The sequence below is a fragment of the Chrysemys picta genome, chromosome 20 (genome assembly GCF_011386835.1).
Source record: "Chrysemys picta bellii isolate R12L10 chromosome 20, ASM1138683v2, whole genome shotgun sequence".
NCBI lineage: Eukaryota > Metazoa > Chordata > Testudines > Emydidae > Chrysemys > Chrysemys picta.
Window position 1 is genome coordinate 3,371,709 of NC_088810.1, and position 24,429 is coordinate 3,396,137.

General features: G+C 46.9%; 2 protein-coding genes and 1 pseudogene across 2 annotated transcripts; all 3 read left to right on the top strand.

Moving 5' to 3' along the window:
* The first annotated feature begins 1,736 nt into the window (after positions 1–1,736).
* LOC101954162 (chemerin-like receptor 1) lies at positions 1,737–2,603 on the top strand. Its single transcript, XM_005312902.2, has one exon. It carries the CDS (start codon positions 1,737–1,739, stop codon positions 2,601–2,603), a length of 867 nt encoding a protein of 288 aa, XP_005312959.2.
* A 136-nt stretch (positions 2,604–2,739) lies between these two features.
* On the top strand, positions 2,740–12,253 carry LOC135976885 (C3a anaphylatoxin chemotactic receptor-like). Its single transcript, XM_065574638.1, has 2 exons — positions 2,740–2,770; positions 9,658–12,253. The coding sequence occupies exons 1-2, from the start codon at positions 2,740–2,742 to the stop codon at positions 10,527–10,529; spliced, it is 903 nt and encodes a 300-aa protein (XP_065430710.1). The 3' UTR covers positions 10,530–12,253.
* A 10,572-nt stretch (positions 12,254–22,825) lies between these two features.
* On the top strand, positions 22,826–23,643 carry LOC135976886 (chemerin-like receptor 1; annotated as a pseudogene).
* Positions 23,644–24,429: the final 786 nt, after the last annotated feature.

A 24,429-nucleotide genomic window follows, 5' to 3' on the forward strand; every position in this document is an offset into this window, starting at 1 on the left:
CTGTTTGCTCACTGCTTGAACCCTTCTCTTAACAAAGACCCTTGTTAAAAAAACTTAACACCTCTGCCTTCAGGCAAGGAGAGATCAGATATGCATCTACCTTCAGCTCTGCTTTCTAAGCAGCTAGAAAGGAGAAAAAAAAATCTTACTGGCTTTTGGTTTAAAATGATCCCACCGCTCTGCCACCATGTCAAGGATCCTTTCCCACTCTGAACTTAGGGTACAGATGTGGGGGCCTGCATGAAAACTTCTAAGCTTAACTACCAGCTTAGATCTGGTCCGCTGCCACCACTCCCAATGTGCTAATTCCCTTCCCTGGGTAGCCTTGAGAGACTCTTCACCAATTCCCTGGTAAATACAGATCCAAACCCCTTGGATCTTAAAACAAGGAGAAATTAACCATCCCCCCTCCTTTCTCCCACCAACTCCCGGTGGATCAAGATCCAACCCCATTGGATCTAAAAACAAGGAAAAATCAATCAGGTTCTTAAAAAGAAGGCTTTTAATGAAAGAAAAAGGTAAAAATCATCTCTGTAAAATCAGGATGGAAAATAACTTTACAGGGTAATCAAACTTAAAGAGCCCAGAGGAATCCCCTCTAGCCTTAGGTTCAAAGTTACAGCAAACAGAGGTAAACACCCTAGTAAAAGGTACATTTACAAGTTGAGAAAACAAAGATAAAACTAAGACGCCTTGCCTGGCTGTTTACTTACAAGTTTGAAATATGAGAGACTTGTTCAGAAAGATTTGGAGAGCCTGGATTGATGTCTGGTCCCTCTTAGTCCCAAGAGCGAACAACCCCCCAAACAAAGAGTACAAACAAAAGCCTTCCCCCCACCAAGATTTGAAAGTATCTTGTCCCCTTATTGGTCCTTTGGGTCAGGTGTCAGCCAGGTACCTGAGCTGCTTAACCCTTTACAGGTAAAAGGATTTTGGAGTCTCTGGCCAGGAGGGATTTTATAGTATTGTACACAGGACGGTTGTTACCCTTCCCTTTATAGTTATGACAGCCCCATACACAGGTTGACTGTGATTTTGATTCTTTGTTTTTATACGCTTGTAACTAGCTAAGTGGTAAAAATACACCTAAGTTCTTAAAGTGTGGGCTTTTACAGGCTGACCTGAATATCTATAGTCTAACAGGAGCTTGTGGTTCGCATAACGTCTGCATGTAGCTGTGGGTGCCGCAGGCCTTCCAGACCTTTGCAGAAGTATTCGGACCCAGCCACATCCTGTGATCTCCACTCATTGTTCTCCCCGCCCCAGATTTACCACCATATAAACAGCTTCCTCCTTCAGGCTGAGCCAGTCCAGGAGAGCTGCAGGCGTTGCATTGGGGACCTTGGATGGGGTTGACTCTGAGATGCTGCATCCCCCAAGACACGGGTAAGGTAATGAGGTAAACCCCCCAGCTTCCTCACTGGATCTCCTTCTGTCCTGCCTCCACACCACTGCCCCCGGATCTTCCCCCTTCCAGCGGCCCCCATCCCCTCCCCTCATCCGTTCTAGTTAGAACCGGTTGAAATTATTTGCGGGGCCTGTTGTCAGAGGTCAGAATCTGGGGAGTTTTTAAACTCTGAGGAGATAATAAACTCTGCGGCTGTCTCTCTCTGTCTGTGTCATCTCCTGGAGCACTTTTCATTGCTCTTCCTTCCTTTGCTCAGTACAATGTCTGCGCTGCCCAAGCCGAGCCGTGAGGAGAAGGAGGGGATATTGTGACTGTACCTCTTCCAAGAATGGAGTACCTCCAAGTTCCTTTCCTGGTGCTGTGTGGCATGGCCTTCCTCGCCGGAGTGGCATTGAATGGCTACATCCTCTTTGTTGCCAGCTGCCATGTGGAGAGGACAGCCAGTGCCGTGTGGTTCTGGAACCGGGCCCTGTCCGATTTCATCTTGATCATCTTCCTGCCCCTCATATTCACCTCCTTCTTCATTCTGGACTTAAATGGGGCCAACATGCTGAGCAGCAGCATCACCTCCTTCCACATGTTCTCCAGCGCCTTCTTCCTCACCACCATCAGTGTCGATCGCTGCATCTTCGTGGCACGCCCTGAGTGGGCCCGGAACCACCACACGGCACCGTTAGCTTTCATTATGGGTTTGGGCATGTGGGCCCTGTCTCTTGGGTTCAGCTTGCGGTACGGTGATCTCTGGGAATCCCTCCTCTCACCTGACAGCACCTGCCTGAATTTCCGAGGGGATGAACGGAGGGTGAAGGCCGCCATTGCAATCCAGTTCCTGGTCGGGTTTCTGATCCCATTAGCCTTGATCCTGATCCCAACATTCTACATTATTCTAGCTTCCAAGCTGAGATGGAACAGGCTGATCCAGTCCACCAAGCCACTCAAGATCCTTCTTGGTTTGATCCCAGCCTTTTTCCTCTGCTGGCTGCCATATCACGTCTTCTACTTCTTGTTGATGTCAGCTAATTACCCTCTGTCTCTTTTGAACAGAGGAAGGGCTTTTGCTTATGTCCTGACATATTTCAGCAGCTGCCTCAACCCCATCTTGTATCTCACCATGGAGGAAGAGTTTCTGAGGTACCAGCAACGTGCACGCAACTCTCAAACCAGCGACAACTTGGGGACAGAGCTGGTTGGATAGGGGAATGGATGGAATTGTTGATATTTGCATTGAGAAAGAATTCTGTTCACTGGGACCTGTAACTTCCTCTTGATCCCCAAATTCTTATTTTTAGCAAGTGAATTTTTTTGGCCTGGTTCATAGAAGAGCAACGAGAATGATTACTGGATTAGAAAACCTGCCTTACAGTGAGAAACGCAAGGACCTCAATCTATTTAGCTTAACAAAGAGAAGGTGAAGAGGTGACTTGATCACACTCTCAAAGTACCTACCTGGGGAACAAATATTTCATAACGGGATCTTCAGTCTAGCAGAGGAAGGTTTAACATGATCCAGTGAAGAGAAGTTGAAGCTAGACAAATTCAAACTGGAAAAGAGGTGTAAATTTTTAATGGTCAGAGTAACTGACCATTGGATCAATTTCCCAAGGGTCATGGTGGATCCTCCATCACTGGCAATGTTAAATCAAGCTGGGATGTTTGTCTAAAAGCTCTGCTGTAGGAATTATTTTAGAGCAGTTCTCTGGCCCATGTGACCGTAGAGGTCAGATGAGATGATCACACTCGTCCCTTCCAGCCTTGGAATGGATGAATCTGTCATTTTTACAAAATATATGGATTCTTGGTTTTTCTCATTTTTAGATTATTTTGGAGAATTAGGTTTTTTATGGTCTGACCTTTTCTACGTCTTCATGTCATTATTCTTCTCCTCATGTCATCTTTGCTCCAAGTGGAGCTTTCTTTCCTGTTTGTTGAAAAAAAGGGTAACATTTGCAAAAGGGTCTAAAGCCTATTTTTAAAAGTGTTTAGGCCCTTAGGAACCTCGCAGTGAGTCAATGAGAGCATCGCATAATATAACCCTGACAAAGAGTTTCAAAATCTGATTCTGCATTGTGTGCAGAAATACTTCCTTTTATTTGTTTATATACTTCCTTTTATTTCTTTTAAACCTGCTGGCTATTCATTTCATTTGGTGACCCCCTAGTTCTTGTGTAATGGGAAGGAGTAAATAACACTTCCTTTTTCACTTTCTCCACATCAGTCAGGATTTGATGGAGCTCTGTCATATCCCCCCATAGTCATCTCTATTCTAAACTGAAAAGTCTTCTTTATCTCTCCTCCTACGGAAGCTGTCCGATACCCCTAATCATTTTTGTAGCCCTTTTCTGAACCTTTTCCAATTCCAATATATCATTTTTGAGATGGGGTGACCACATGTACACGCAGTATTCAAGATGTCGGCATACCATGGATTTTTATAGAGGTAATATGATATTTTCAATCTTATTATCTATCCTTTTCTTAATGACTCCCAACATTCTGTTTGCCTTTTTGACTGCTGCTGCACATTGAGTGGATGTGTTCAGAGAACTATCCACAATGATTCCAAGATCTCTTTCTTAAGTGGTAACAGCAAATTTAGAACCCAAGATTTTATATATATAGTTGGGATTATGGTTTCCAACGTATCAACATTGAATTTCACCTGCCATTTTGTTGCCCAGTCACCCAGTTTTGTGAGAACCCTTTATAACTCCTCACAGTCTCCGTTGGACTTAACTATCTTGAGTAGTTTTGTATAATCTGAAAATGTTGCCACCTCACTGTTTACCTCTTTTTCCAGATTGTTTATGTACAAGTTGAAGAGTACTGGTCCCAGTACAGACTCCTGGGGTACATCGCTATTTACCTGTCTCCAGTCCCAATACAGACCATTTTTTCCTACCCTTTGTTTCCTATCATTTAATCAGTTATTGATCCATGGAGGGGCCTTCCCCCTAACCTCACAACAGCTTACTTTGCTTAAGAGTCTTCAGTGAGAGAACTTCCTGCTTCTGATGAACTTACATTTTTTTTTCATATTACTTTTTGCGTCTTTGGTTAGCTGTTCTTCAAATTTTCTTTTGGTCTTTCTAATTATAGTTTTACACTTCATTTGACAGAGTTTATGCCCCAAACTATTTTCCTGAATAGGATTTAACTTCCACTTTTTTAAAGATACATTTTTGCCTCTAAAAGCTTCTTTACTTTATTGTTTACCCAGGGTGACACTTTTTTGGTTCCCTTACTATGTTTTTTTAATTTGGGGGATACATTTAAGTTGAGCCTCTATAATGGTGTCTTTTCAAAGTTTCCATACAGCTTGCAGGGATTTCACTTTTGGAACTGTCGCTTTTCATTTCTTTTTTACTAACTTCCTCATCTTTGTGTAGTTTTCTTTTCTGAAATTAAATGCTACCATGGTGGGCTGGTGTGATGTTTTCCCCGCCACAGGGATGTTAAATTTCAGTATATTATGCTCACTATTACCAAGCGCTACAGTCATATTCACCCTTGGACCAGAACCTGTGCTCCACTTAGGACTAAATCAAGAATTGGCTCACCCCTTGTGGGTTCCAGGACTGCTCCCTGAAGCAGTCATTTAAGGTGTCAAGAATCTTTATCTCTGCATCTTGTCCTGAAGTGACATGTGTCCCTATATTGACTGGAGAGTTGAAATCCCCCATTATTATTGAGTTTTTTAAATTTTAATAGCTTCTCTAATCTTCCAGAATATTTCACAGTCACTATCACCATCCTGGTCAGGTGGTCGGTAATATATCCCTATTCTGTATTCTTATTATTCGGGCGTGGAATTATTCTCCATTGAGATTCTATGGTACGGTTTGGTTCATTTAAGATTTTTCTTCATATGACTCCATGGTTTCTTTCCGCTCCCCCACCATCATGACCTTTTCTGTCCTTCCTATATATTGTGTACTCTGGTATTTCTGTGTCCCATTGATAATCCTCATTCCACTAAGCTTCTGTCATGCATGTTCTGTTGATGTCCTTAAATGTCACTTTTTAGCCATCTCCCATTACGTGCTGTAATTGAATCGACCTAGGCTTCTACTGGTGAGATTTTCAAAAGCACCCATGTGAGTTAGTTGCTTAACTCCTGAATTCATGTGTCCGACTCCCAGCGGGGTCTGCTCGCTTTCCCCAGCCAGGAGGGGCTGGAGGGCAGAGTCCCAGCTGGTGTCTCTGCTCCTGGGCCCTCGCACAGTGGAGTCAACTGGACGTTGCTGTCTCAGCCGCGGCTCTCCAATGGGGGCCGTGCCCGCTGGCCTACGGAAGTGGACAGCCGAATGCAGACACCTTGCTAGGGCCCAGCAGAGTGAGGGGAGCTGTTAGAGGGCTTTCCCTCCTCCCTCCCGTTTCCCTGGTTCTTGTCACACAGACAGCAAGCACCAAAAGACCAGAAGTCAGTAGTGCAGAGAGCGCAATATTCATTGGGGTTAATGACCAGCAAGCATGATTCCAATTTCCCTTCCCCCACTTCCTGTTTGACCCCAGTTTATATAGTAATATTCTCAGCTACACCTTACCCAATCATTTTACTGAAATTTAACTAACCAATCCTAACACAATTCTCCAACCAATTTTATTCCACTACCCTCAATAATTTACACCTAACAAAATTAATTATACAGCAGACAGAAACAATTAGAGAACCAGACAGATTAAGAATAGAAAAGTGGGGGGCATAAAGAGAAAACACACAGAAATAGGGGTTTAACAACCACAGTCATTGAGAAGTGATACCATCCTGTCTGGCAAGAAATCAAACTAAGTTTTCTTTAAGCTTCTTAAGATGTGTTTCTTTATCTGGTGGTGATGGGCACTATCAGGACAGGATCGTCTTCTTAACAGCCCAATACTCCCTTATTTCAGTGTGACTGGTTTGGGATGTGACCGTTCACATCCCAACTTAGGGCTGCCCCTGCTGCTTAGCCTAAGAATAAGGCTCAGACTATCCTGGTGAAAGAAGGCCCAGACACAGGCGGACTGGGATTTTCATTCTTTGTTTTTATATCCCTGTAACTAGCTAAGTGATAAAAATACACCTAAATTCTTAAAGTATAGGTCTGTACAGGCAGGCTTGAATATCTATATTCTAACAGGAGCTTGTGGTTCAAAGTGTCCCCCTCAAGGATTGAACTCACAACCCTGGATTTAGCAGGCCAGTGCTCAAACCACCGAGCTATCTCTCCCCCCCCCATCTGCATGTAGCTGTGGGTGCCGGAGGCCTTCCACGTTTTGCAGAAGTATTTGGACCCAGCCAAATCCTGTGTTCTCCATTCATCGTTCTCCCCACCTCAGATACACCCTCACATGAACGGCTTCCTCCTCTGGGCTGAGCCAGTCTGTGAGAGCTGCAGGCATAGCGTTGGGGACCTCGGACAGGGGTCGACTCTGAGACGCTGCCTCCCCCAAGAGACTGGTAAGGAAATGAGATAAACCCCATCTACCTCCACTGGCTCTCATTCTGTCCCGCCGCCCACACCAATGCCCCCTGGATCTCCCCCCTTCCAGCTGCCCCCATCCCCTCCCCTCATCTGGTCCGGTTAGAACCATTTGAAATTATTGGTGTGTCCTGTGTCAGAGGTCAGGGGCTCCCGTTGAACTTGGTTGTGTACAGACAGTGACCGAGCTTGGGGGCCCCATTGTGCCAGGCGTTGCACAGACCCAGAGGGAGAAAGAGGCCTGCTCCCAGCAAGCTCACACTCTAACAGACAAATGTTTGGAGAGGAAACTGAGGCACGGGGCTGTGATGTGACTTGCCCAGGCTCCCCGAGCAGTTCAGTGAGAAAGTCTGGGATCAAGTATCAGAGGGGTAGCCGTGTTAGTCTGAATCTGTAAAAAGCAACAGAGGGTCCTGTGGCACCTTTAAGACTAACAGAAGTATTGTAGCATAAGGTTTCGTGGGTGAATGCCCGCTTCATCAGACGCAAGTCTGGGATGGAACTCCCCGTGTAACCACTACAATAGACTCTTGCAGTATTCTTCCTTTTTAAAAAAAGTTTTTTAGCTGATTACCGGTCTCTTCTTCCTCTGGTGTTTGGCCAGCTTTTTTGTTGTCGTCCTTGTTTCAATCTTACTTTTCTCCTCCTGGAGAGTTTCTCTCCATCACTGGAGGTTTTCACAGCGGTGATTTTTCGGTGGGGATTTTACCTGCTCCACTAACTCACCCCCGGACATGGCCCAAACCACAATTAAACTCTACTTCAAAATGAAGGGGGCTGAGGAAGACTCTCTTTCAGAAATTCCATTATTTTAAAAAAAGTGTGTGTGGGGCGAAGTGATCATTCATTAACTTGTTTTTAAGAAAGATAGGAATAACTATTCTCCTTTCAGTATCCCTGATAATGTCACAGCTAACATGGTGGCTGAACTTTGTGATTTTGTCCTCACCCACAACTATTTCACATTTGGGGACAATATATACCTTCAAGTCAGCGGCACTGCTATGGGTACCCGCATGGCCCCACAATATGCCAACATTTTTATGGCTGACTTAGAACAACGCTTCCTTAGCTCTCGTCCCCTAACGCCCCTACTCTACTTGCGCTACATTGATGACATCTTCATCATCTGGACCCATGGAAAAGAAGCCCTTGAGGAATTTCACCATGATTTCAATAATTTCCATCCCACCATCAACCTCAGCCTAGATCAATCCACACAAGCGGTCCATTTCCTGGACACTACTGTGCTAATAAGCGATGGTCACATAAATACCACCCTATACCGGAAACCTACTGACCGCTACACTTACCTACATGCCTCCAGCTTCCATCCAGGACACACCACACGATCCATTGTCTACAGCCAAGCTCTAAGATATAACCGCATTTGCTCCAATCCCTCGGATAGAGACAAGCACCTACAAGATCTCTATCAGGCATTCTTAAAACTACAATACCCACCTGCTGAAGTGAAAAAACAGATTGACAGAGCCAGACGAGTACCCAGAAGTCACCTCCTACAAGACAGGCCCAACAAAGAAAATAACAGAACACCACTAGCTGTCACCTTCAGCCCCCAACTAAAACCTCTCCAGCGCATCATCAGAGATCTACAACCTATCCTGAAAGATGATCCTTTACTCTCACAGATCTTGGGAGACAGACCTGTCCTCGCTTACAGACAACCCCCCAACCTAAAGCAAATACTCACCAGCAACCACACATCACTGAACAAAACCACTAACCCAGGAACCTATCCTTGTAACAAACCCCGATGTCAACTCTGTCCACATATCTATTCCAGTGACATCATCATAGGACCTAATCACATCAGCCATACCATCAGGGGCTCGTTCACCTGCACATCTACCAATGTGATATATGCCATCATGTGCCAGCAATGCCCCTCTGCCATGTACATTGGCCAAACCGGACAGTCTCTACGCAAAAGAATTAATGGACACAAATCTGACATCAGGAATCAAAATACTCAAAAACCAGTGGGAGAACACTTTAACCTGTCTGGTCATTCAGTGACAGACCTGCGGGTGGCTATATTACAACAGAAAAACTTCAAAAACAGACTCCAACGAGAAACTGCTGAGCTAGAATTGATATGCAAACTAGACACAATCAACTCCGGTTTGAATAAGGACTGGGAATGGCTGAGCCATTACAAACATTGAATCTATCTCCCCTTGTAAGTATTCTCACACTTGTTATCTAACTGTCTGTCTGTACTGGGCTAGCTTGATTATCACTTCAAAAGTTTTTTTTCTCTTAATTAATTGGCCTCTCAGAGGTGGTAAGACAACTCCCACCTGTTTATGCTCTCTGTATGTGTGTATATATATCTCCTCAATATATGTTCCATTCTATATGCATCCTAAGAAGTGGGCTGTAGTCCACGAAAGCTTATGCTCTAACAAATTTGTTAGTCTCTAAGGTGCCACAAGTCCTCCTGTTCTTCTTTTTATTCTCCTTTGGGAAACTAACAGCAAGAAGATTATTTGGGAATTTTGGTGAGGCGGCGGAGCAGGGTGGGTCTCTCCAGTCTCTGTCCCTGCATCGTGGACCGCTCCCCTTTCCTAGAAATCCAACTTTTCAGCAAGAAGCAAATGTGTGTTTTTTTTTTTAATATATGCTTTAGTTGAAAAATGATATTATGTGAAAACAAACACATTCAGGCAGAGAATAGACATGACAAGTCATGTATATTGGCAGGGGGTTAAACCAGATGACCCTTGCGGTCCCCTTCTAACCCTCTGACTCTATGCTTCTAAGGTCTTCGAATCATTGGGCCATTGGCCTACGAGGATTTGACCCTATCTGAGTTCAGCTCAAGATTTGGGGAGTCTGTAAAGTCTGAGGGGATTATAAACATCCTCTTTGTCGCCGGCTGCCGTATGGGGAGGACGGCCAGCACCATGTGGTTCCTGAACCGGGCCGTGAACGATTTAATTTTCATCATCTTCCTGCCCTTCAGATACATCTTCTTACTGCGCTTAAACTGGGCCACGACGCTGAGCAGCACCATCACCTCCTTCCACATGTTCTCCAGCGCCTTCCTCCTCATGGCCCTCAGTGTCGATCGCTGCATCCTCGTGGCACGCCCTGAGTGGGCCCGGAACCACCGCACGCCCCGCCTGGCTTTCATGATTGTTTTGGTCATATGGGCCCTGTCTCTTGGGTTCAGTTTGCGGTACGTTGGTCTCTTGGGATCCCTCACCTCACCTCGGCATATCACCGATACAGATAAAGGCAGCGTGAAGGCCGCCGTTGCGATCCAGTTCCTGGTTGGGTTTCTGATCCCATTAGTCTTGATCTTAATCCCAACCTTCTACATGGTTCTAGCTGCCAAGTTGAGGAGGAAGAGGCTGATCCAGTCCACCAAGCCACTCAAGATCCTCCTTGGTTTGATCCCAGCCTTTTTCCTCTGCTGGCTGCCGTATCATGTCTCCTTGCTGCTGATTTTAGATACAAACCGTCCACCTCATCTGATCACGGTAATTGTTTTTACTTCAGTCCTGACATATTTCAGCACTTGGCTCAACCCCATCTTCTACCTCACCATGGAGGAAGAGTATCTAAGGTACCGGCAAGTTGCACGCAACCCCCAAACCACTGACAACTTGAGTCCGGAGCCGGCTGAATAGGGGAATGTATCGAATTGTCAATATTTGCATTAAGATAGTTGAAAAATTCTTTTTCCTGGGTCCCATAGCTTCCTCTTGACCCCAAAATTATCTTTTTTAGAAAGTTAATTTTTTGGCCTTACTCAAAGAAGAGCCACAAGTAGTTCTGCAATTTCACATTTGAGTTCCTTCAGAACACTTGGGTGAATGCCATCTGGTTGCGGTAATTTATTACTGTTTACTTTATCAATTTGTTCCAAAACCTCCTCTAATGACACCTCAATCTGGGACAGTTCCTCAGATTTGTCACCTAAAAAGAATGGTTCAGATTTGGGAATCTCCCTCATAGCCTCAGCCGTGAAGACCGATGCAAAGAATTCATTTTGTTTCTCCACAACGGCCTTTTTGTCCTTGAGTGCTCCTTTAGCATCTCGATCGTCCAGTGGCCCCACTGGTTGTTTAGCAGGCTTCCTCCTTCTGATGTACCTAAAAATATTTTTCCTATTACTTTTTGAGTCTTTGGCCTTCCTAATTACATTTTTACACTTCATTTGCAGAGTTTATGCTCCTTTCTATTTTCCTCAATAGGATTTATCTTCCACTTTTTAAAGGATGTCATTTTACTTCTCAAAACTTCTCTACTTAGTTGTTTACCCATAGTGGAACTTTTTTGGTTCTCTTACTATGTTTTTTTTAATTTTGTGTATACATTTAAGCTGAGCCTCTATTATGGAGTCTTTAAGAAGTTTCCATGCAGCTTGCAGGGATTTCACTTTTGGCGCTGAACCTTTTAATTTCTGTTTAACTAACTTCCTCATTTTTGTGTAGTTCGCTTTTCTGAAATTAAAGGCAAGAGTATTGGGCCGCTGTTTCCCCCACCACAGAGATGTTCAATTTAATTATATTATGGTCACTATTACCAAGCGGTTTAGTTATATTATTCACTCCTTGGACCAGATCCTGTGCTCTCCTTAGGACTAAATCAAGAATTGCCTCTCCCCTTGTGGTTTCCAGGATTAGCTGCTCTAAGAATCTGTTAGAATACAGATTCCAGGCCTGTCTGTAAAGGTCTATACTTTAAGAACTTAGGTGTATTTTCATAATTTAGCTAGTTACAGTGGTATAATACAATGAATGAAAATCACAGTCTGCCTGTGTCTGGGCCTTCTCTCACTAGGCTAGTCTGAGGCCTGGTTCTTAGGCTAAGCAGCAGGGGTAGCCATAAGAGGGAAGCCAACGGTCACATCCTCACATCCCAAACCAGTCACGTTGAAATAAGGGGGTATTGCGCTGTTACAAAGGCAGTCCTGTCCTGATAGTGCCCATCACCACCAGATAAAGATGGTGAAAGAGAACGTAGTTTGATAGCATCCTGTCTGGCAAGAAATCACTTATCAATAGTTGTGGTTGTGAAACCCTCATTTCTTTATAGTTTTATCTTAATGGCCCCCACTTTTCTATTGTTAATCTGTCTGGTTCTGTAATTGTTTCTGTCCTGCTGTATAATTAAGTTTGCTACCTGTAAATTAATTAGGTTAGTGGGATATAATTGGTTAGAGAATTATGTTACACTATATTAGGATTGGTTAGTAAAATTTCAGTCAAATGATTGGTTAAGGTATAGCTGAGAATATTTTTATATAAACTGGGGTCAAACAGGAAGTGGGGGGGAAGGGAAATTGGAATCATGTTTGCTAAGGGGGGGAAACGGGAATAGGGAACAGGGGACGGGTACACAGGCAGGCTCTGTGGCATCAGAGCTGGGAAGGAGGACACTGGGGAATAGACTCTATCTGTGTATAGAGATAAGCCCGACTGGTGTGAAGGGCTTTGGGTATGCTTGCTTGTAAATTAACCCCAATAAACATCACATTGTCTGCCCTTTGGACTTGTGGTCTTTTGCTGCTTGCTGTCTGCGTGTCAAGAACCAGTGGAGAGGGTGAAGGGAAAGCCCTCCAACAGAAGCAGTAATTTAAATGTGTCAAGGAACTTAATCTTGGAGTCCCATCCTGAGGTAATATGTATCCAGTCAACATGGGGACCGTTGAAATTCCCCATTATTATTGAGTTTTTTATTTTAATAGCCTCTCTAATCTCCCTGAGCATTTCACAGTCGCTATCACCATGCTGGTCAGGTGGTCAGTAATATATCCCTACCACTATATTCTTATTATTCAGGTATGGAATTACTATCCATTGAGATTCTATGGTACAGTTTGGTTCATTTAAGATTTTTGACTCTACACTTTCTTTCACATATAGTGCCACTCCCTGACCAGGATGACCTGCTCTGTGATATAGTTTGTAACCTTGTATTACTGTCTCCCACTGATTATCCTCATTCCACCAAGATTCTGTGATGCCTGTTGTAACAATATCCTCATTTAATACACGGCCCTCTAGTTCACCCATCTTATCATTTAGACTTCTAGCATTTCTATATAAGAACTTAAATGTCACTTTTTAACTGTCTGCCATTATGTGATGTAATTGAATTGAATTAGGCTTCTATAGGTGAGATTTTCAAAAGCACCTATGCAAGTTAGGTGCTTAACCCATAACATCAATGGGAATTTGGCATCTAACTCCCTTAGTCACTTTTAAAAACTTGTCCTGTCTCTTCATTGCCAAGCCGGAGCCTTCAAACCTCATGAGCCATTCCTTAAAACATCATGAGATTGGTTTGAAAAGAAAGACATTTGGGTTCGCACCTCCCCCGCCTCAGCCCCGCGCTGCTTGCCCCGGGCCCTCACAGCGCCAGGGGCAGGGAGAGGCAGAGCCCGGCTCTGAGCGGGGCAGTGGGGGGATACTGCCCCGCCGGGGGACCCCCGTGGCTCAGGCACCTGGGGGTCATTGTCCGTCCTCTTGGCTCTGCCTTCACGGGGCTGGGGAAGCAGCTGTCAGCACCTGCCCCTCTCAGCCCTTGCACCCCCCCATCACGCTCGCAGCCTCTTCACTTGTACCTCCCTCCCTAACTCCTTTGCCGCACCCCTTCCCCTTGTACTCTCCCTTCACCTGCAACTCTCTGCTTGTACCCTCCCCCAGCCCTCTCCTCCCGCACCTCCCCCTTCCCCTGCACCTCTTCTCCCGCAACCCTTCTGATACCCCCTCTCCTCCTCCACCCTCCTCTGCTTCTCTGCCAGTGCAGAGCCCCCAAGCGCCCCACACCCGCTCCTCTGTCTGAACCCTCTTTACTAGATCCCCATCCCTTTCCGGGTACAAGGTTTGAGGGTGAGTCCCTATGCCTTCCATGTGCATTTGGAGCACTAAAGATGGGTTTGCAGGGGACGGGACTTATACTAAAGTTAAATAAAAATAGGAGAAATGGTTTGATCCCCACTGCACGTATAAACAGGGATTGCTGTGGTGAACGAGGAGGTCATGTTTGGGGGGGGGGCAGGGTTAGGGCGGCAGGGGGTGTGGGTGGGGAAGGGCACTGGTGGGGGGGGGAGAACCCAGGGCTGGGCAGCCAAAATTTCTTTTTGCGTGGGGCGGCAAAAAACCTAGAGCCAGCCCTGCCACCCGCCTGCCCCTGGATGTGGACAACCAAACACAGACACTTTGCTAGGCCCAGTGGGGCAGGATGGGGGAGCTTGTGGTTCGTGTGATGTCTGCATGTAGCTGGGGGCACCAGAGTCCTTCCAGGCATTGCAGACATGATCAGACCCACCCACATCCTCTGATCTCCCCCTATGGTCCCCACCCAGATATACCCCCATATGAACAGCTCCCTACTCAGCACTGAGCGAGCTGCAGGCATCGCGCTGGGGACCTGGGATGGGGGTCGACTCTGAGACGCTGCGTCCCCTGCAGACACGGGTATGGAAATGAGGTAAATCCTCCCGATGCCCCACTGGATCTCATTGTCACCCCCCCACACACACCGCTGCCCCCTGGATCTCCCCTCTTCCTGCTGCCCCCATCCCCTCCCCTCATCTGCTCTGGATATTGCTGGTTGAAATTAGATGTGGGTCCTGTTGTCAGAGATCAGGGGTCCCATCACGCTGGGTGCTACACAGACCCTGACCAAGCTTGGAGGCCCCATCACACGAGGCAGTGCACAGCCCCACAGGGAGAAACAGGCCTGGCCACAGCGAGCTCACACTCTAAAGTTAAACAGAGAAATGTTTGGAGGGGAAACTGAGTCACGGGGCCATGACGTGACTTGTCCAATCTACCCAAGCAGTTCAGTCACAGAGTCTGGGATGGGACCCAGGCATCCTGACTCTCAGTCTAACCACCAAAATAGACTCTTGCAACATCCTTCCTTTAAAAAAAAAAGATCTTTTGGCTTGTAACTGGTCTCTTCCTTGTCTTGTGTTTTTCGGGTGGCTTTTTTTGTCGTCGTTGTTTCCATTTTCCTTTTCTCCTTCTTGGAAGCTGTTCTCCATCACTTCAGGTTTTTACGGGGCGGGGGGTTAAGTGGGGATTTTGCCTGCCAAGATAGATAGAGCAGCGGACCCGCGCTCCACCGGATGGCTTGAAGCACGGGTGGGAGGGGGCTCGCCTGCCACCTGGCCCCGACCACCAGGCCAGAGCGCTTGACCCAGCTGACCCGGGTGGAGGAGGCCGCTGAATAAACAGCTTGAGAAACCTCCACCCGCACCAGGTCGTCCGGGTCCTGAACCCCGAAGAGCACGTCGTCGGCGTATGCTGCCAGGCCCAGCCGCAGCTCCGGCTCACAGAGCACCAACCCCGCCAACCTCATGCGAAAGAGACACAGGAAGGGCTCGATGGCCAGAGTGTACAGCTGACCTGACAGCGGGCAGCCTTGACGCACCCCTCGCCCGAAGCTGACAGGTGCAGTCAGGGTCCAGTTGAGCCTGACCAAGCACTCTGCGGAGGCATACAGCACCTGGACAGGGGGTGGGGAGGTAACAGGAGCCTATATAAGAAAAAGACCCAAAAATTGGGACTGGCCCTATACAAGTGGGACATCTGCTCACCCTACCCCAACCCCCGTCCTGATTTTTCACACATGCTATCTGGCGATCCCCAGCCCAGCCACGCGTGACCATTCCAGTCCTGGACGGCTGCCGAGGAAGTGAGTTACTTTCACTTTCACTCCTCAGCAGGCAGCCAGCCAGCCTCCCCCCCAACACCTCACCCAACCCAGCCCTGCCGGAGGGGAGAGAGAGAGAAGGGTACTCCTTGGGGGAGGAGAAAGGGGGAGTGCTCTGTGGGGTGTGGGGGGGGGAAGAATGGACGTTATGGGGGACAACAAAGGATACTGGTCCCAGAGCCGCCGAGCCTGCCTCACCTCACGCCGGGGGAAAGTCACACTCACAGGTGAGTTCCTTCCCCCACCCGTACACCTGTACCCTTCCCAGAGACCCCAGCAGCCAGTCCCCTCCCTCAGACTGTGCTGCATTCAGCTCTCTCTAGGACCCAGCAGCCCTGCTGTTACATGCTCCACTGCTTCCCATCTGTCCGGGCGGGGCAGAGCGGTGCCCCCAGGGAGCCTGGTGCCCTAGGCGGCTGCCTGTTCTGCCTATGGCTAAGGATGGCCCTGAAAGAATCAATGAAAAAAAGGGGTGAGGGGGGAAGAATCTCAAACGCCAACAGCGGGACGTGGGCACGCAGGCAATAAGGGCTGACCTGGAGGGAGGGCTAGAAGCAAGGGGGCGGAATGCAGGGGGGCTAAATCAGGTGTGCCTCAGGCACAGAACAAAGAACAGGGCGGGTTTGAAAACAACCAAACCAAAAGAGGGGAAAATGGAGCTGGCAACCACGCCTGCACCGCAGGACAAGGGCGGGGCAAACAAAGTAATCAAGGACCAGAAAACAAAACAGGGCAAAGCAGAGCAAACAGGGCGGTAGAAAGGGGATGGGCGGGGCAGGCAGCAAAGGGAAAGGGGGCAAGCAGCTGCAAGAACAGGGCAGTGGACGAGGCAGTGGAAAAGGGGGCCCACTGGCCAAATGCAGCAGGGGAGGGAGGACAAAGCCAAGGGAGGGGATAGACAGCATCAGCATAGACAGCTTCTTCACTGAGCCGCTACAGTGACACAGCTGCATCCGTGCAGCCTTCCTGGTGTAGACGTGTCCTTTGATAAACTGAACTGACTGAGCTCCTGGAGTCTCTCTCTGCCAAGCCTGGGGCCAGTCCGTGAATCCTTCTCATGGCTCTTCTCTGACCCTTCTCCAGTTCCTCAACATCCTTCTTGAATGGTGGGCGCCAGAACCGGACACAGAATCCCAGTTGTGTTCACACCAGGACCAGATCCAGAGGGAAAATCACCTCCCTGCTCCTAATTGAGACTCCCCTGTTGATGCATCCCAGGATGGCTGGAGCCCTGTTGGGTCTGGGAGCTCACGTTGAGCTGAAAAGTGCCCCCACGCCTGAGGCTTTAAGGCAAATGACGAGAGACGAAGGCAGGTTGCAGGCCAGGCTGTGGTTTGTGTGGTCTCTAGCACAGAGCGTCGTGGATCTGTAACATGGCCTGGGCCGAGGGGTGGGTTCTCTGCAGTAAAAGCAGGGCTGAGAATCTCACACGTCCCACTCCCTGCAGGGCTCTGTTCGCTTTCCCCAGCCAGAAGGGGCTCGAGTGCAGAGTCCCAGCTGGTGTCTGTAGTATAGTCCAACATCCCGACCACCACCAAAACCACTGCTTCTCCTCCTTTGATAGGGCAAAAATTCTGTCAATGCCATCCTGACGTGTGTAGTGTAATTGTGTCCAACTAGTGGCGGTCACAGTGAGTTGCTCCTGTAATCTTTGCGTACTCTGGTCCATATTGTGTGTCCATTGAATACCCCCAGGGAAACTCGGTATTGTTTACACCAATTTCACTACTTGGTACGGGATGGGGTAATAGGTGCTGGTTTGATTGTTTACAATGATTAGGTCCACTGATCCATTAGTGCACCATAGTCCAGGTCACAATGTATAGACATTTATAATTTGCTCATATGCTCGTATGGTTTTGCCTCCTAGTGTTATATTACAGGATTGCATACACTCCCAACAGAATACCCCGTGCCCATATATATTACACCCAAATTTCTCCTCCCTTGCAAGAGGCCATTGATCTCGCTCCTCCATAGTCATAGGAGAGGAGCACACCCTGGTGCCCCCTCTGGATGCACAATTGCTTAATGGAATGATAGTCCAATTCACACCGTTCTACCCCCTCCATCTATTTTCCAGTGGTTCCCAACACACTCCTCCTTCTCTTGTTACTCCTAGAGGGTTCAGGGGGACTACCTTAGTTGCATTCCCTTCCCATTGTATAATGGTAACAATTACACAAGTACTGGCCCCACAGGTCGGGGATGTTATTTTCCAGGTGGATGGGTATATTTTCCCAATTGTGAATATATATGGGTAGCCTCCCAATTTAACACCGAAGGCCATTGTTCTGACCAAGCATCTCTCATTCCAATCCTGATATTCTATGATTCTATGATATCTATTAACATTATTAACTGAGCATTTTGTATTCCTACACACGTTAGTCTTTTGAAGCCATCCCGCACACGTCACAAGGTCTCCTGCCCAATGAGTTACCCGCAGGTTCACCTCTACTACCGTCCTCCATCCCGTGGCAACTGCCGATAGTTGCTGTGCCATTCATTGATTTGTTGTTGAAATCTCACATTTTGGCTCATCAATTGTTTGGTTACACACACATCCCCGAGATTCCATGTGCCCAGCAGAGTGTTCCCTGCTGCCTACAATCCCCTTGTCCCACGACGATTCCGGGTGCGCCCCCTCCCCCACCAATCAAATTGTTTTTTCCGTCCTCTTATGTACACAGTACAGTTGGGATGAATTTGGTCCACCCACCATTCCTTGGGACATATTCCCAGCTCCAGGCTGTGGCCAATTTAAATTCAGGTTCTTCCAACTTGGCTTCCATAGCACCTGCAGGGTTACATTTTGCAAAATGGTTAACTCATCATACACCCAATGTCCCAAAGGGGATTGTATGCCTTGCGTAATATTTACATAACAATCACAACTTTGGGGATCATCCTCCATGGAAGTATCATTGTGGTTACACATGGTAACGTCACATTCTAATTGTGGGGCGTTATTTTCCCAAGAGGGTTCATACACCCCAGGAGGGATGTGCGATCTTGTTATTCAGGAACACTTCCTGAATATATGCAGTGATGATGTAAAGAAGTATTTGTGGGACAAAAAGGAAATATTCGGCAATATCACTGGACTCCTCATGCTGTGGACACAGTCGCTCCCATTTATGGATTTTTGAGGACGTGGAGCCAGCAGGTGGAGGGTTTTCTCTCTTCGACTACATTACAGCCAGTTCATGCTTCTGGGCCTGCCTCTGGGCCTCCATAGCTGTCTTGTGGGCAGTTTCCTCCCTGGCTTTTTCTGCATTAATTTCTAATTGTCTTAGTTCTAGCCATCTCTTATGTTCATTTTCTTTCTCTGTTGCTTCCAGTCTAGCCAGCTCTAGTTTGGTAGCTGCTTCACTGGTCGTCATTTTACTGCTTTCTTCTGCTGGGACTCACCCCCCTGCAGTTCACTGAAACTGGGATGCACTCAGCTCAGGGATTCTTAGTTAACAGAGACTTTCACAGTGCCCAGTGATCAGCCTTTCTGGGCAATTTGCACCCTATGCAGTTTTAGCTTCTTCTGATTTTCCTTCTTACTTATTTTGCTTCCTTTTCTCTCCCTACTTCCCTTACCCGAAATAAGCAAACAGAAAATAAAAAACGAGTAACCACTTTGTTTGTTCTTACTTATTTCGCTTCCTTTTCTGTCCCTACTTCCCTTACCCGAAATAAGCAAACAGAAAATAACAAACCAGTAAGTACTTTGTCTTCTCCGGCCACCACACTTAAAACTCACTTAAAATCACTACCACTATCTCAAACCAATCAGCTGTGCACAGATCCTGCTTGACTACGCCACTGTGACGGGTTGCATCACAAAAACCACCTTGGGAGCTGCCCCCAATGTACCAAGACTACTTCTATCCCTGTTTTCCCTGCCAGCTCAGGACTCCAGCACCCTGTCTTGCTGAGCCAGACACTGCCGTCTGCTCCAACACAGACGCAGGGTCTGAATTACTTGCCCCAAAGCTGCAGGTTTACCTGAAAACAGCTCACAGAAGTGTGCTTGTCTTTTGCACTCAGATGCCCAACTCGCAATGGGGTCTAAACCCAAATAAGTCCATTTTATTCTCCACCGGGTTGGGATTCCCCCATCTAATCTATAAACCATATATGGACACTGCCAAATTCCTGTTGGAGGGTTGGTGGTACATCTTTCTATGGGGAAATTCTTATAGTCCTAATTAGCTTCATTTCCACTAGCTGTGGGTGTAGCAGTCCATGTATTTCCTCCTTTTCACACTGCACATCGTGGGATTTGAGTAGAATTTATAACGGTAACAATTGTGATTAGCAGTAAGGATCATTCCATCCAGGGCCAGGGAATTCCCATCTTTTTCTCCTTTGTGGGTTAACCTGTAATACACACATGACAGAATGTATGCATCCCCTTTCCCAATCCCCTGTTTTTAGTTTTTTATCTGTGTGCAGTGAACCCACTGTTGCCCTCCATTTTCTTTACCCAATAGCAACAGGCTGGGCCCCAATCGGTCAAGAACCAGGGGCCCTTCCATTTAGGAGCTGGGAATGGGTGGTGTTGACCTGGAATTTTGTACATTGCTCGATCTCCCACCGTGGGTGGATCACGCTCCCAGGGCAGGTCGTACCATGCTTTGACTCTTTCTGCTCCTTGCTTGTCTTGCCAGGACACTGCCTTCTCTACCTGTTTCACATGGTCGATTAGGGTTAAAATCCATTCTGGTGTTAGGCGTGTGTAGTGACTACCCCAGATACTGGGGTAAGTGGACCTTCTCATGAGAGCTTTGTATGGAGAAAATCCGGTGCCCTTTGATTCTCAGGCCCTTATTCTCATTAAGACAAAGGGAAGTAACAGTAACCAGTTTTTTCCTCCCATTTACACTCCCTTTCTCAGCTCACTTTTGATGGTGTGGTTCATGCGTTCCACCTGCCCTTCAGCCTGTGGGTGATAAGCCATAGGGAACAACTGTGTGATTCCAGTGAGGGCTGAGAGCTCCCCTGTCATAACTATAAAGGGAAGGGTAACAGCTCTCCTGTGTACAATATTATAAAATGCCTCCTGGCCAGAGACTGCAAAATCCTTTTACCTGTAAAGGGTTAAGAAGCTCAGGTAACCTGGCTGACATGTGACCCAAAGGACTAATAAGGGGACAAGATACTTTCAAATCTTGGTGGGAGGGAGGCTTTTGTTTGTGCTCTTTGTTTTGGTGGTTGTTTGCTCTTGGGACTAAGAGGGACCAGACATCAATCCATGCTCTCCAAATCTTCTGAATAAGTCTCTCATATTTCAAACTTGTAAGTAAGAGCCAGGCAAGGCGTGTTAGGTTTATCTTTGTTTTCTCAACTTGTAAATGTTCCTTTTGCTAGAGTGTTTATCTCTGTTTGCTGTAGCTTTGAACTTAAGGCTAGAGGGGGTTCCTCTGGGCTCTTTGAATCTGATTACCCTGTAAAGTTATTTTCCATCCTGATTTTACAGAGATGATTTTTACCTTTCTTTCTTTAATTAAAAGCCTTCTTTTAAAAGAACCTGATTGATTTTTCCTTGTTTTAAGATCCAAGGGGTTTTGGATCAGTGTTCCCCGGGGAATTGGTGGAGAGTCTCTCAAGGCTACCCAGGGAAGGGAGTTAGCACATTGGGATTGGTGGCAGCAAAGGCAGATCTAAGCTGGTAGTTTTCATGCAGGCTCCCACACCTATACCCTAAAGTTCAGAGTGGGGAAGGAGCCTTGACATCCCCTAACAGATTTAACTGGAAAGCAGCTCGTTGGTCTGAGTCAATCACCTTTGGGACCCCCCAACAAGTCAATACCTCATTTACTCATTTTTTTGCAGTTACCTGGGCTGTTTGATACTGTGTGGGGAACGCATCCACCCACCTGCTGAAAGTATCCACCACCACCAACATGAATCAGTTTTGTCTGTGATCTCCTGGTAGGGGTCCTGTGTAGTCAATTTGTATTCTTTCCCAAGGTCCCCTTGGGGCATGTCTCATTAAGTCTCCCCTTAGCACCTTGTAAGGTGGATTGTGCCTGGCAAACACTTTAAATCGGCTGCCATTCCTGACCACCAGCACAATTTTTTACAGTTCAGAGTGCCTCCTCAAACCCAGGGTATCCTGCTGCCAAGCTCCTATGCACCCAACTTAAGAAAGCTGTCTGGCTTCCTTGATGACACAGTATTACTGGTACTTCAGCTGTTAGGACACACCAAATATCTTCCCTTAGTACCACTTTTGGCCCATGTCTATCCCCAAGTTTTGTGATGCCTTCCAGTCCTGGGTCAGATTCTTGCAACTCCTGAATTCACCCTCCACGGATCCATGTCCACCCCACTTCTTGTTACCACTGCTACAGGCACACTCGACTGTGGTTCCCATGGCCATGTGGGCACCTCTGTTGCAGCCCGCTTATCCTCTGTATCGGTTAAGTTATTCCCTTTGCTTAAGGGTCCTGTTTTCTTGTGTCTAGGGTGACCAGACAGCAAATGTGAAAAATCAGGACAGGGGTTGGGGGGGTAATAGGAGCCTATATAAGACCCCAAAATGGGGACTGTCCCTATAAAATCGGGACATCTGGTCACCCTACTTGTGTGCCTTTACCTTTACCACATTGATTCTTGCAAAACTGTGACTAAGCTCCTCCACTCGTTTCCACCAGCTAGCATGCTTGATTGTGGAGCTGTCCGAAGGGACCTCAGGAGTTTATCTAATCCAACCTCCGGCTCAAAGCAGGACCAATCCCCAACGAAATCATCCCAGCCAGGCCTTTGTCAAGCCTGACCTTAAAAAACTCTAAGGAAGATTTCACCAACTGCCTAGGGAACCCATTCCAGTGCTTCACCACCCTCCCAGTGAAAAGGTTTTTCCTAATATCCAACCTAAACCTCCCCCACTTTCAACTTGAGACCATTACTCCTTCTTCTGTCATCTGGTACCACTGATAACAGCCTAGATCCATCCTCTTTGGAACCCCCTTTCAGGTAGTTGAAAGCAGCTATCAAATCCCCCCACATTCTTCCTCTATTCTGCAGACTAAATAATCCCAGTTCCCTCAGTCTCTCCTCATAAATCATGTGCTCTGGCCCTCTAATCATTTTTGTTGCCCTCCGCTGGACTCTTTTCAATTTTTCCACATCCTTCTTGTAGTGTGGGGCCCAAAACTGGACACAGTACTCCAGATGAGGCCTCACCAACACCGAATAGAGGGGAATGATAATGTCCCTCGATCTGCTGGCAACACTCCTACTTATACAGCCCAAAATGCCGTTAGCCTTCCCGGCAACAAGGACACAATTGTCGACTCATATCCAGCTTCTCATCCACTGTAACCCCGTGTGGTTCTGGAAGCAGGCCCTGACCGACTTCATCTTCATCATCTTCCTGCCACTCAGATTCACCTCCTTCTTCATTCTGGACTTAAATTGGCCAATATGCTGAGCAGCACCATCACTTCCTTCCACATGTTCTCCAGCACCTTCTTCCTCATCACCATTGGTGTTGATCACTGCATCCTCGTGGCATGCCCTGAGTGGGCCCGGAACCACCGCACGGCACCGTTAGCTTTCATTATGGTTTTGGGCATGTGGGCCCTGTCTCTTGGGTTCAGCTTGCGGTACGGTGATCTCTGGGAATCCCTCCTCTCACCTGACAGCACCAGCCTGAATTTCCGAGGGGATGAACGGAGGGTGAAGGCCACGATTGCAATCCAATTCCTGGTCGGGTTTCTGATCCCATTAGCCTTGATCTTGATCCCAACGTTCTACATCGTTCTAGCTGCCAAGATGAGAAGGAACAGGCTGATCCAGTCCACCAAGCCACTGAAGATCCTTCTTGGTTTGATCCCGACCTTTTTCCTCTGCTGGCTGCCGTATCACGTCTTCTTCTTCTTGTTGATGTCAGCTAACTACCCTCTGTCTCTTTTGAACAGAGGAAGGGCTTTTGCTTATGTCCTGACATATTTCAGCAGCTGCCTCAACCCCATCTTGTATCTCACCATAGAGGAAGAGTTTCTGAGGTACCATCAACATGCACGCAACTCCCAAACCAATGACAACTTGGGGTCAGAGCTGGTTGGATAGGGGAATGGATGGAATTGTTGATATTTGCATGGAGAAAGAATTCTGTTCACTGGGACCTGTAACTTCCTCTTGATCCAATTTTTTAGCAAGTGAATTTTTTGGCCTGATTCATAGATGAGCCACGAGAATGATTACTGGATTAGAAAACCTGCCTTACAGTGAGAAACGCAAGGAGTGCAATCTATTTAGCTTAACAAAGAGAAGATGAAGGGGTGACTTGATCACAGTCTCAAAGTACCTACCTGGGGAACAAATATTTCATAACAGGCTCTTCAGTCTAGCAGAAGAAGGTTTAAAATGATCCAGTGAACAGAAGTTGAACCTAGACAAATTCAGACTGGAAATGAGGTCTAAATTTTTAATGGTCAGAGTAACTGACCATTGGATCAATTTCCCAAAGGTCGTGGTGGATCCTCCATCACTGGCAATTTTAAATCAAGCTGGGATGTTTGTCTAAACTCCCTGCTCTAGGAATTATTTTTGGGGGGCAGTTCTCTGGTCTGTGTGACCTGGGAGGTCAGATGAGATGATCACACTCATCCCTTCCAGCCTTGGAAGGCAAGAATCTGTCATTTTTACAAAATATATGGATTCTTGATTTTTCTCATTTTTAGATTATTTTGGAGAATTTGGTTTTTTATGGTCTGTCCTTTTCTGCGTCTTTGTGTCATTATTCTTCTTATCATGTCATCTTTGCTCCCAGTGGAGCTTTCTTTCCCGTGTTTGTTGAAAAAAAGGGTAACATTTGCAAAAGGGTCTAAAGCCTATTTTTAAAAGTGTTTAGGT

Coding starts and splice junctions, on each gene's coding strand:
- LOC101954162 (XM_005312902.2), top strand. CDS start 1,737: ATGGAGTACCTCCAAGTTCCTTTCCTGGTGCTGTGTGGCATGGCCTTC.
- LOC135976885 (XM_065574638.1), top strand. CDS start 2,740: ATGATTACTGGATTAGAAAACCTGCCTTACA. Junction 2,771..9,657: donor ATTAGAAAACCTGCCTTACA/GTGAGAAACGCA, acceptor TATGCTTCTAAG/GTCTTCGAATCATTGGGCCA.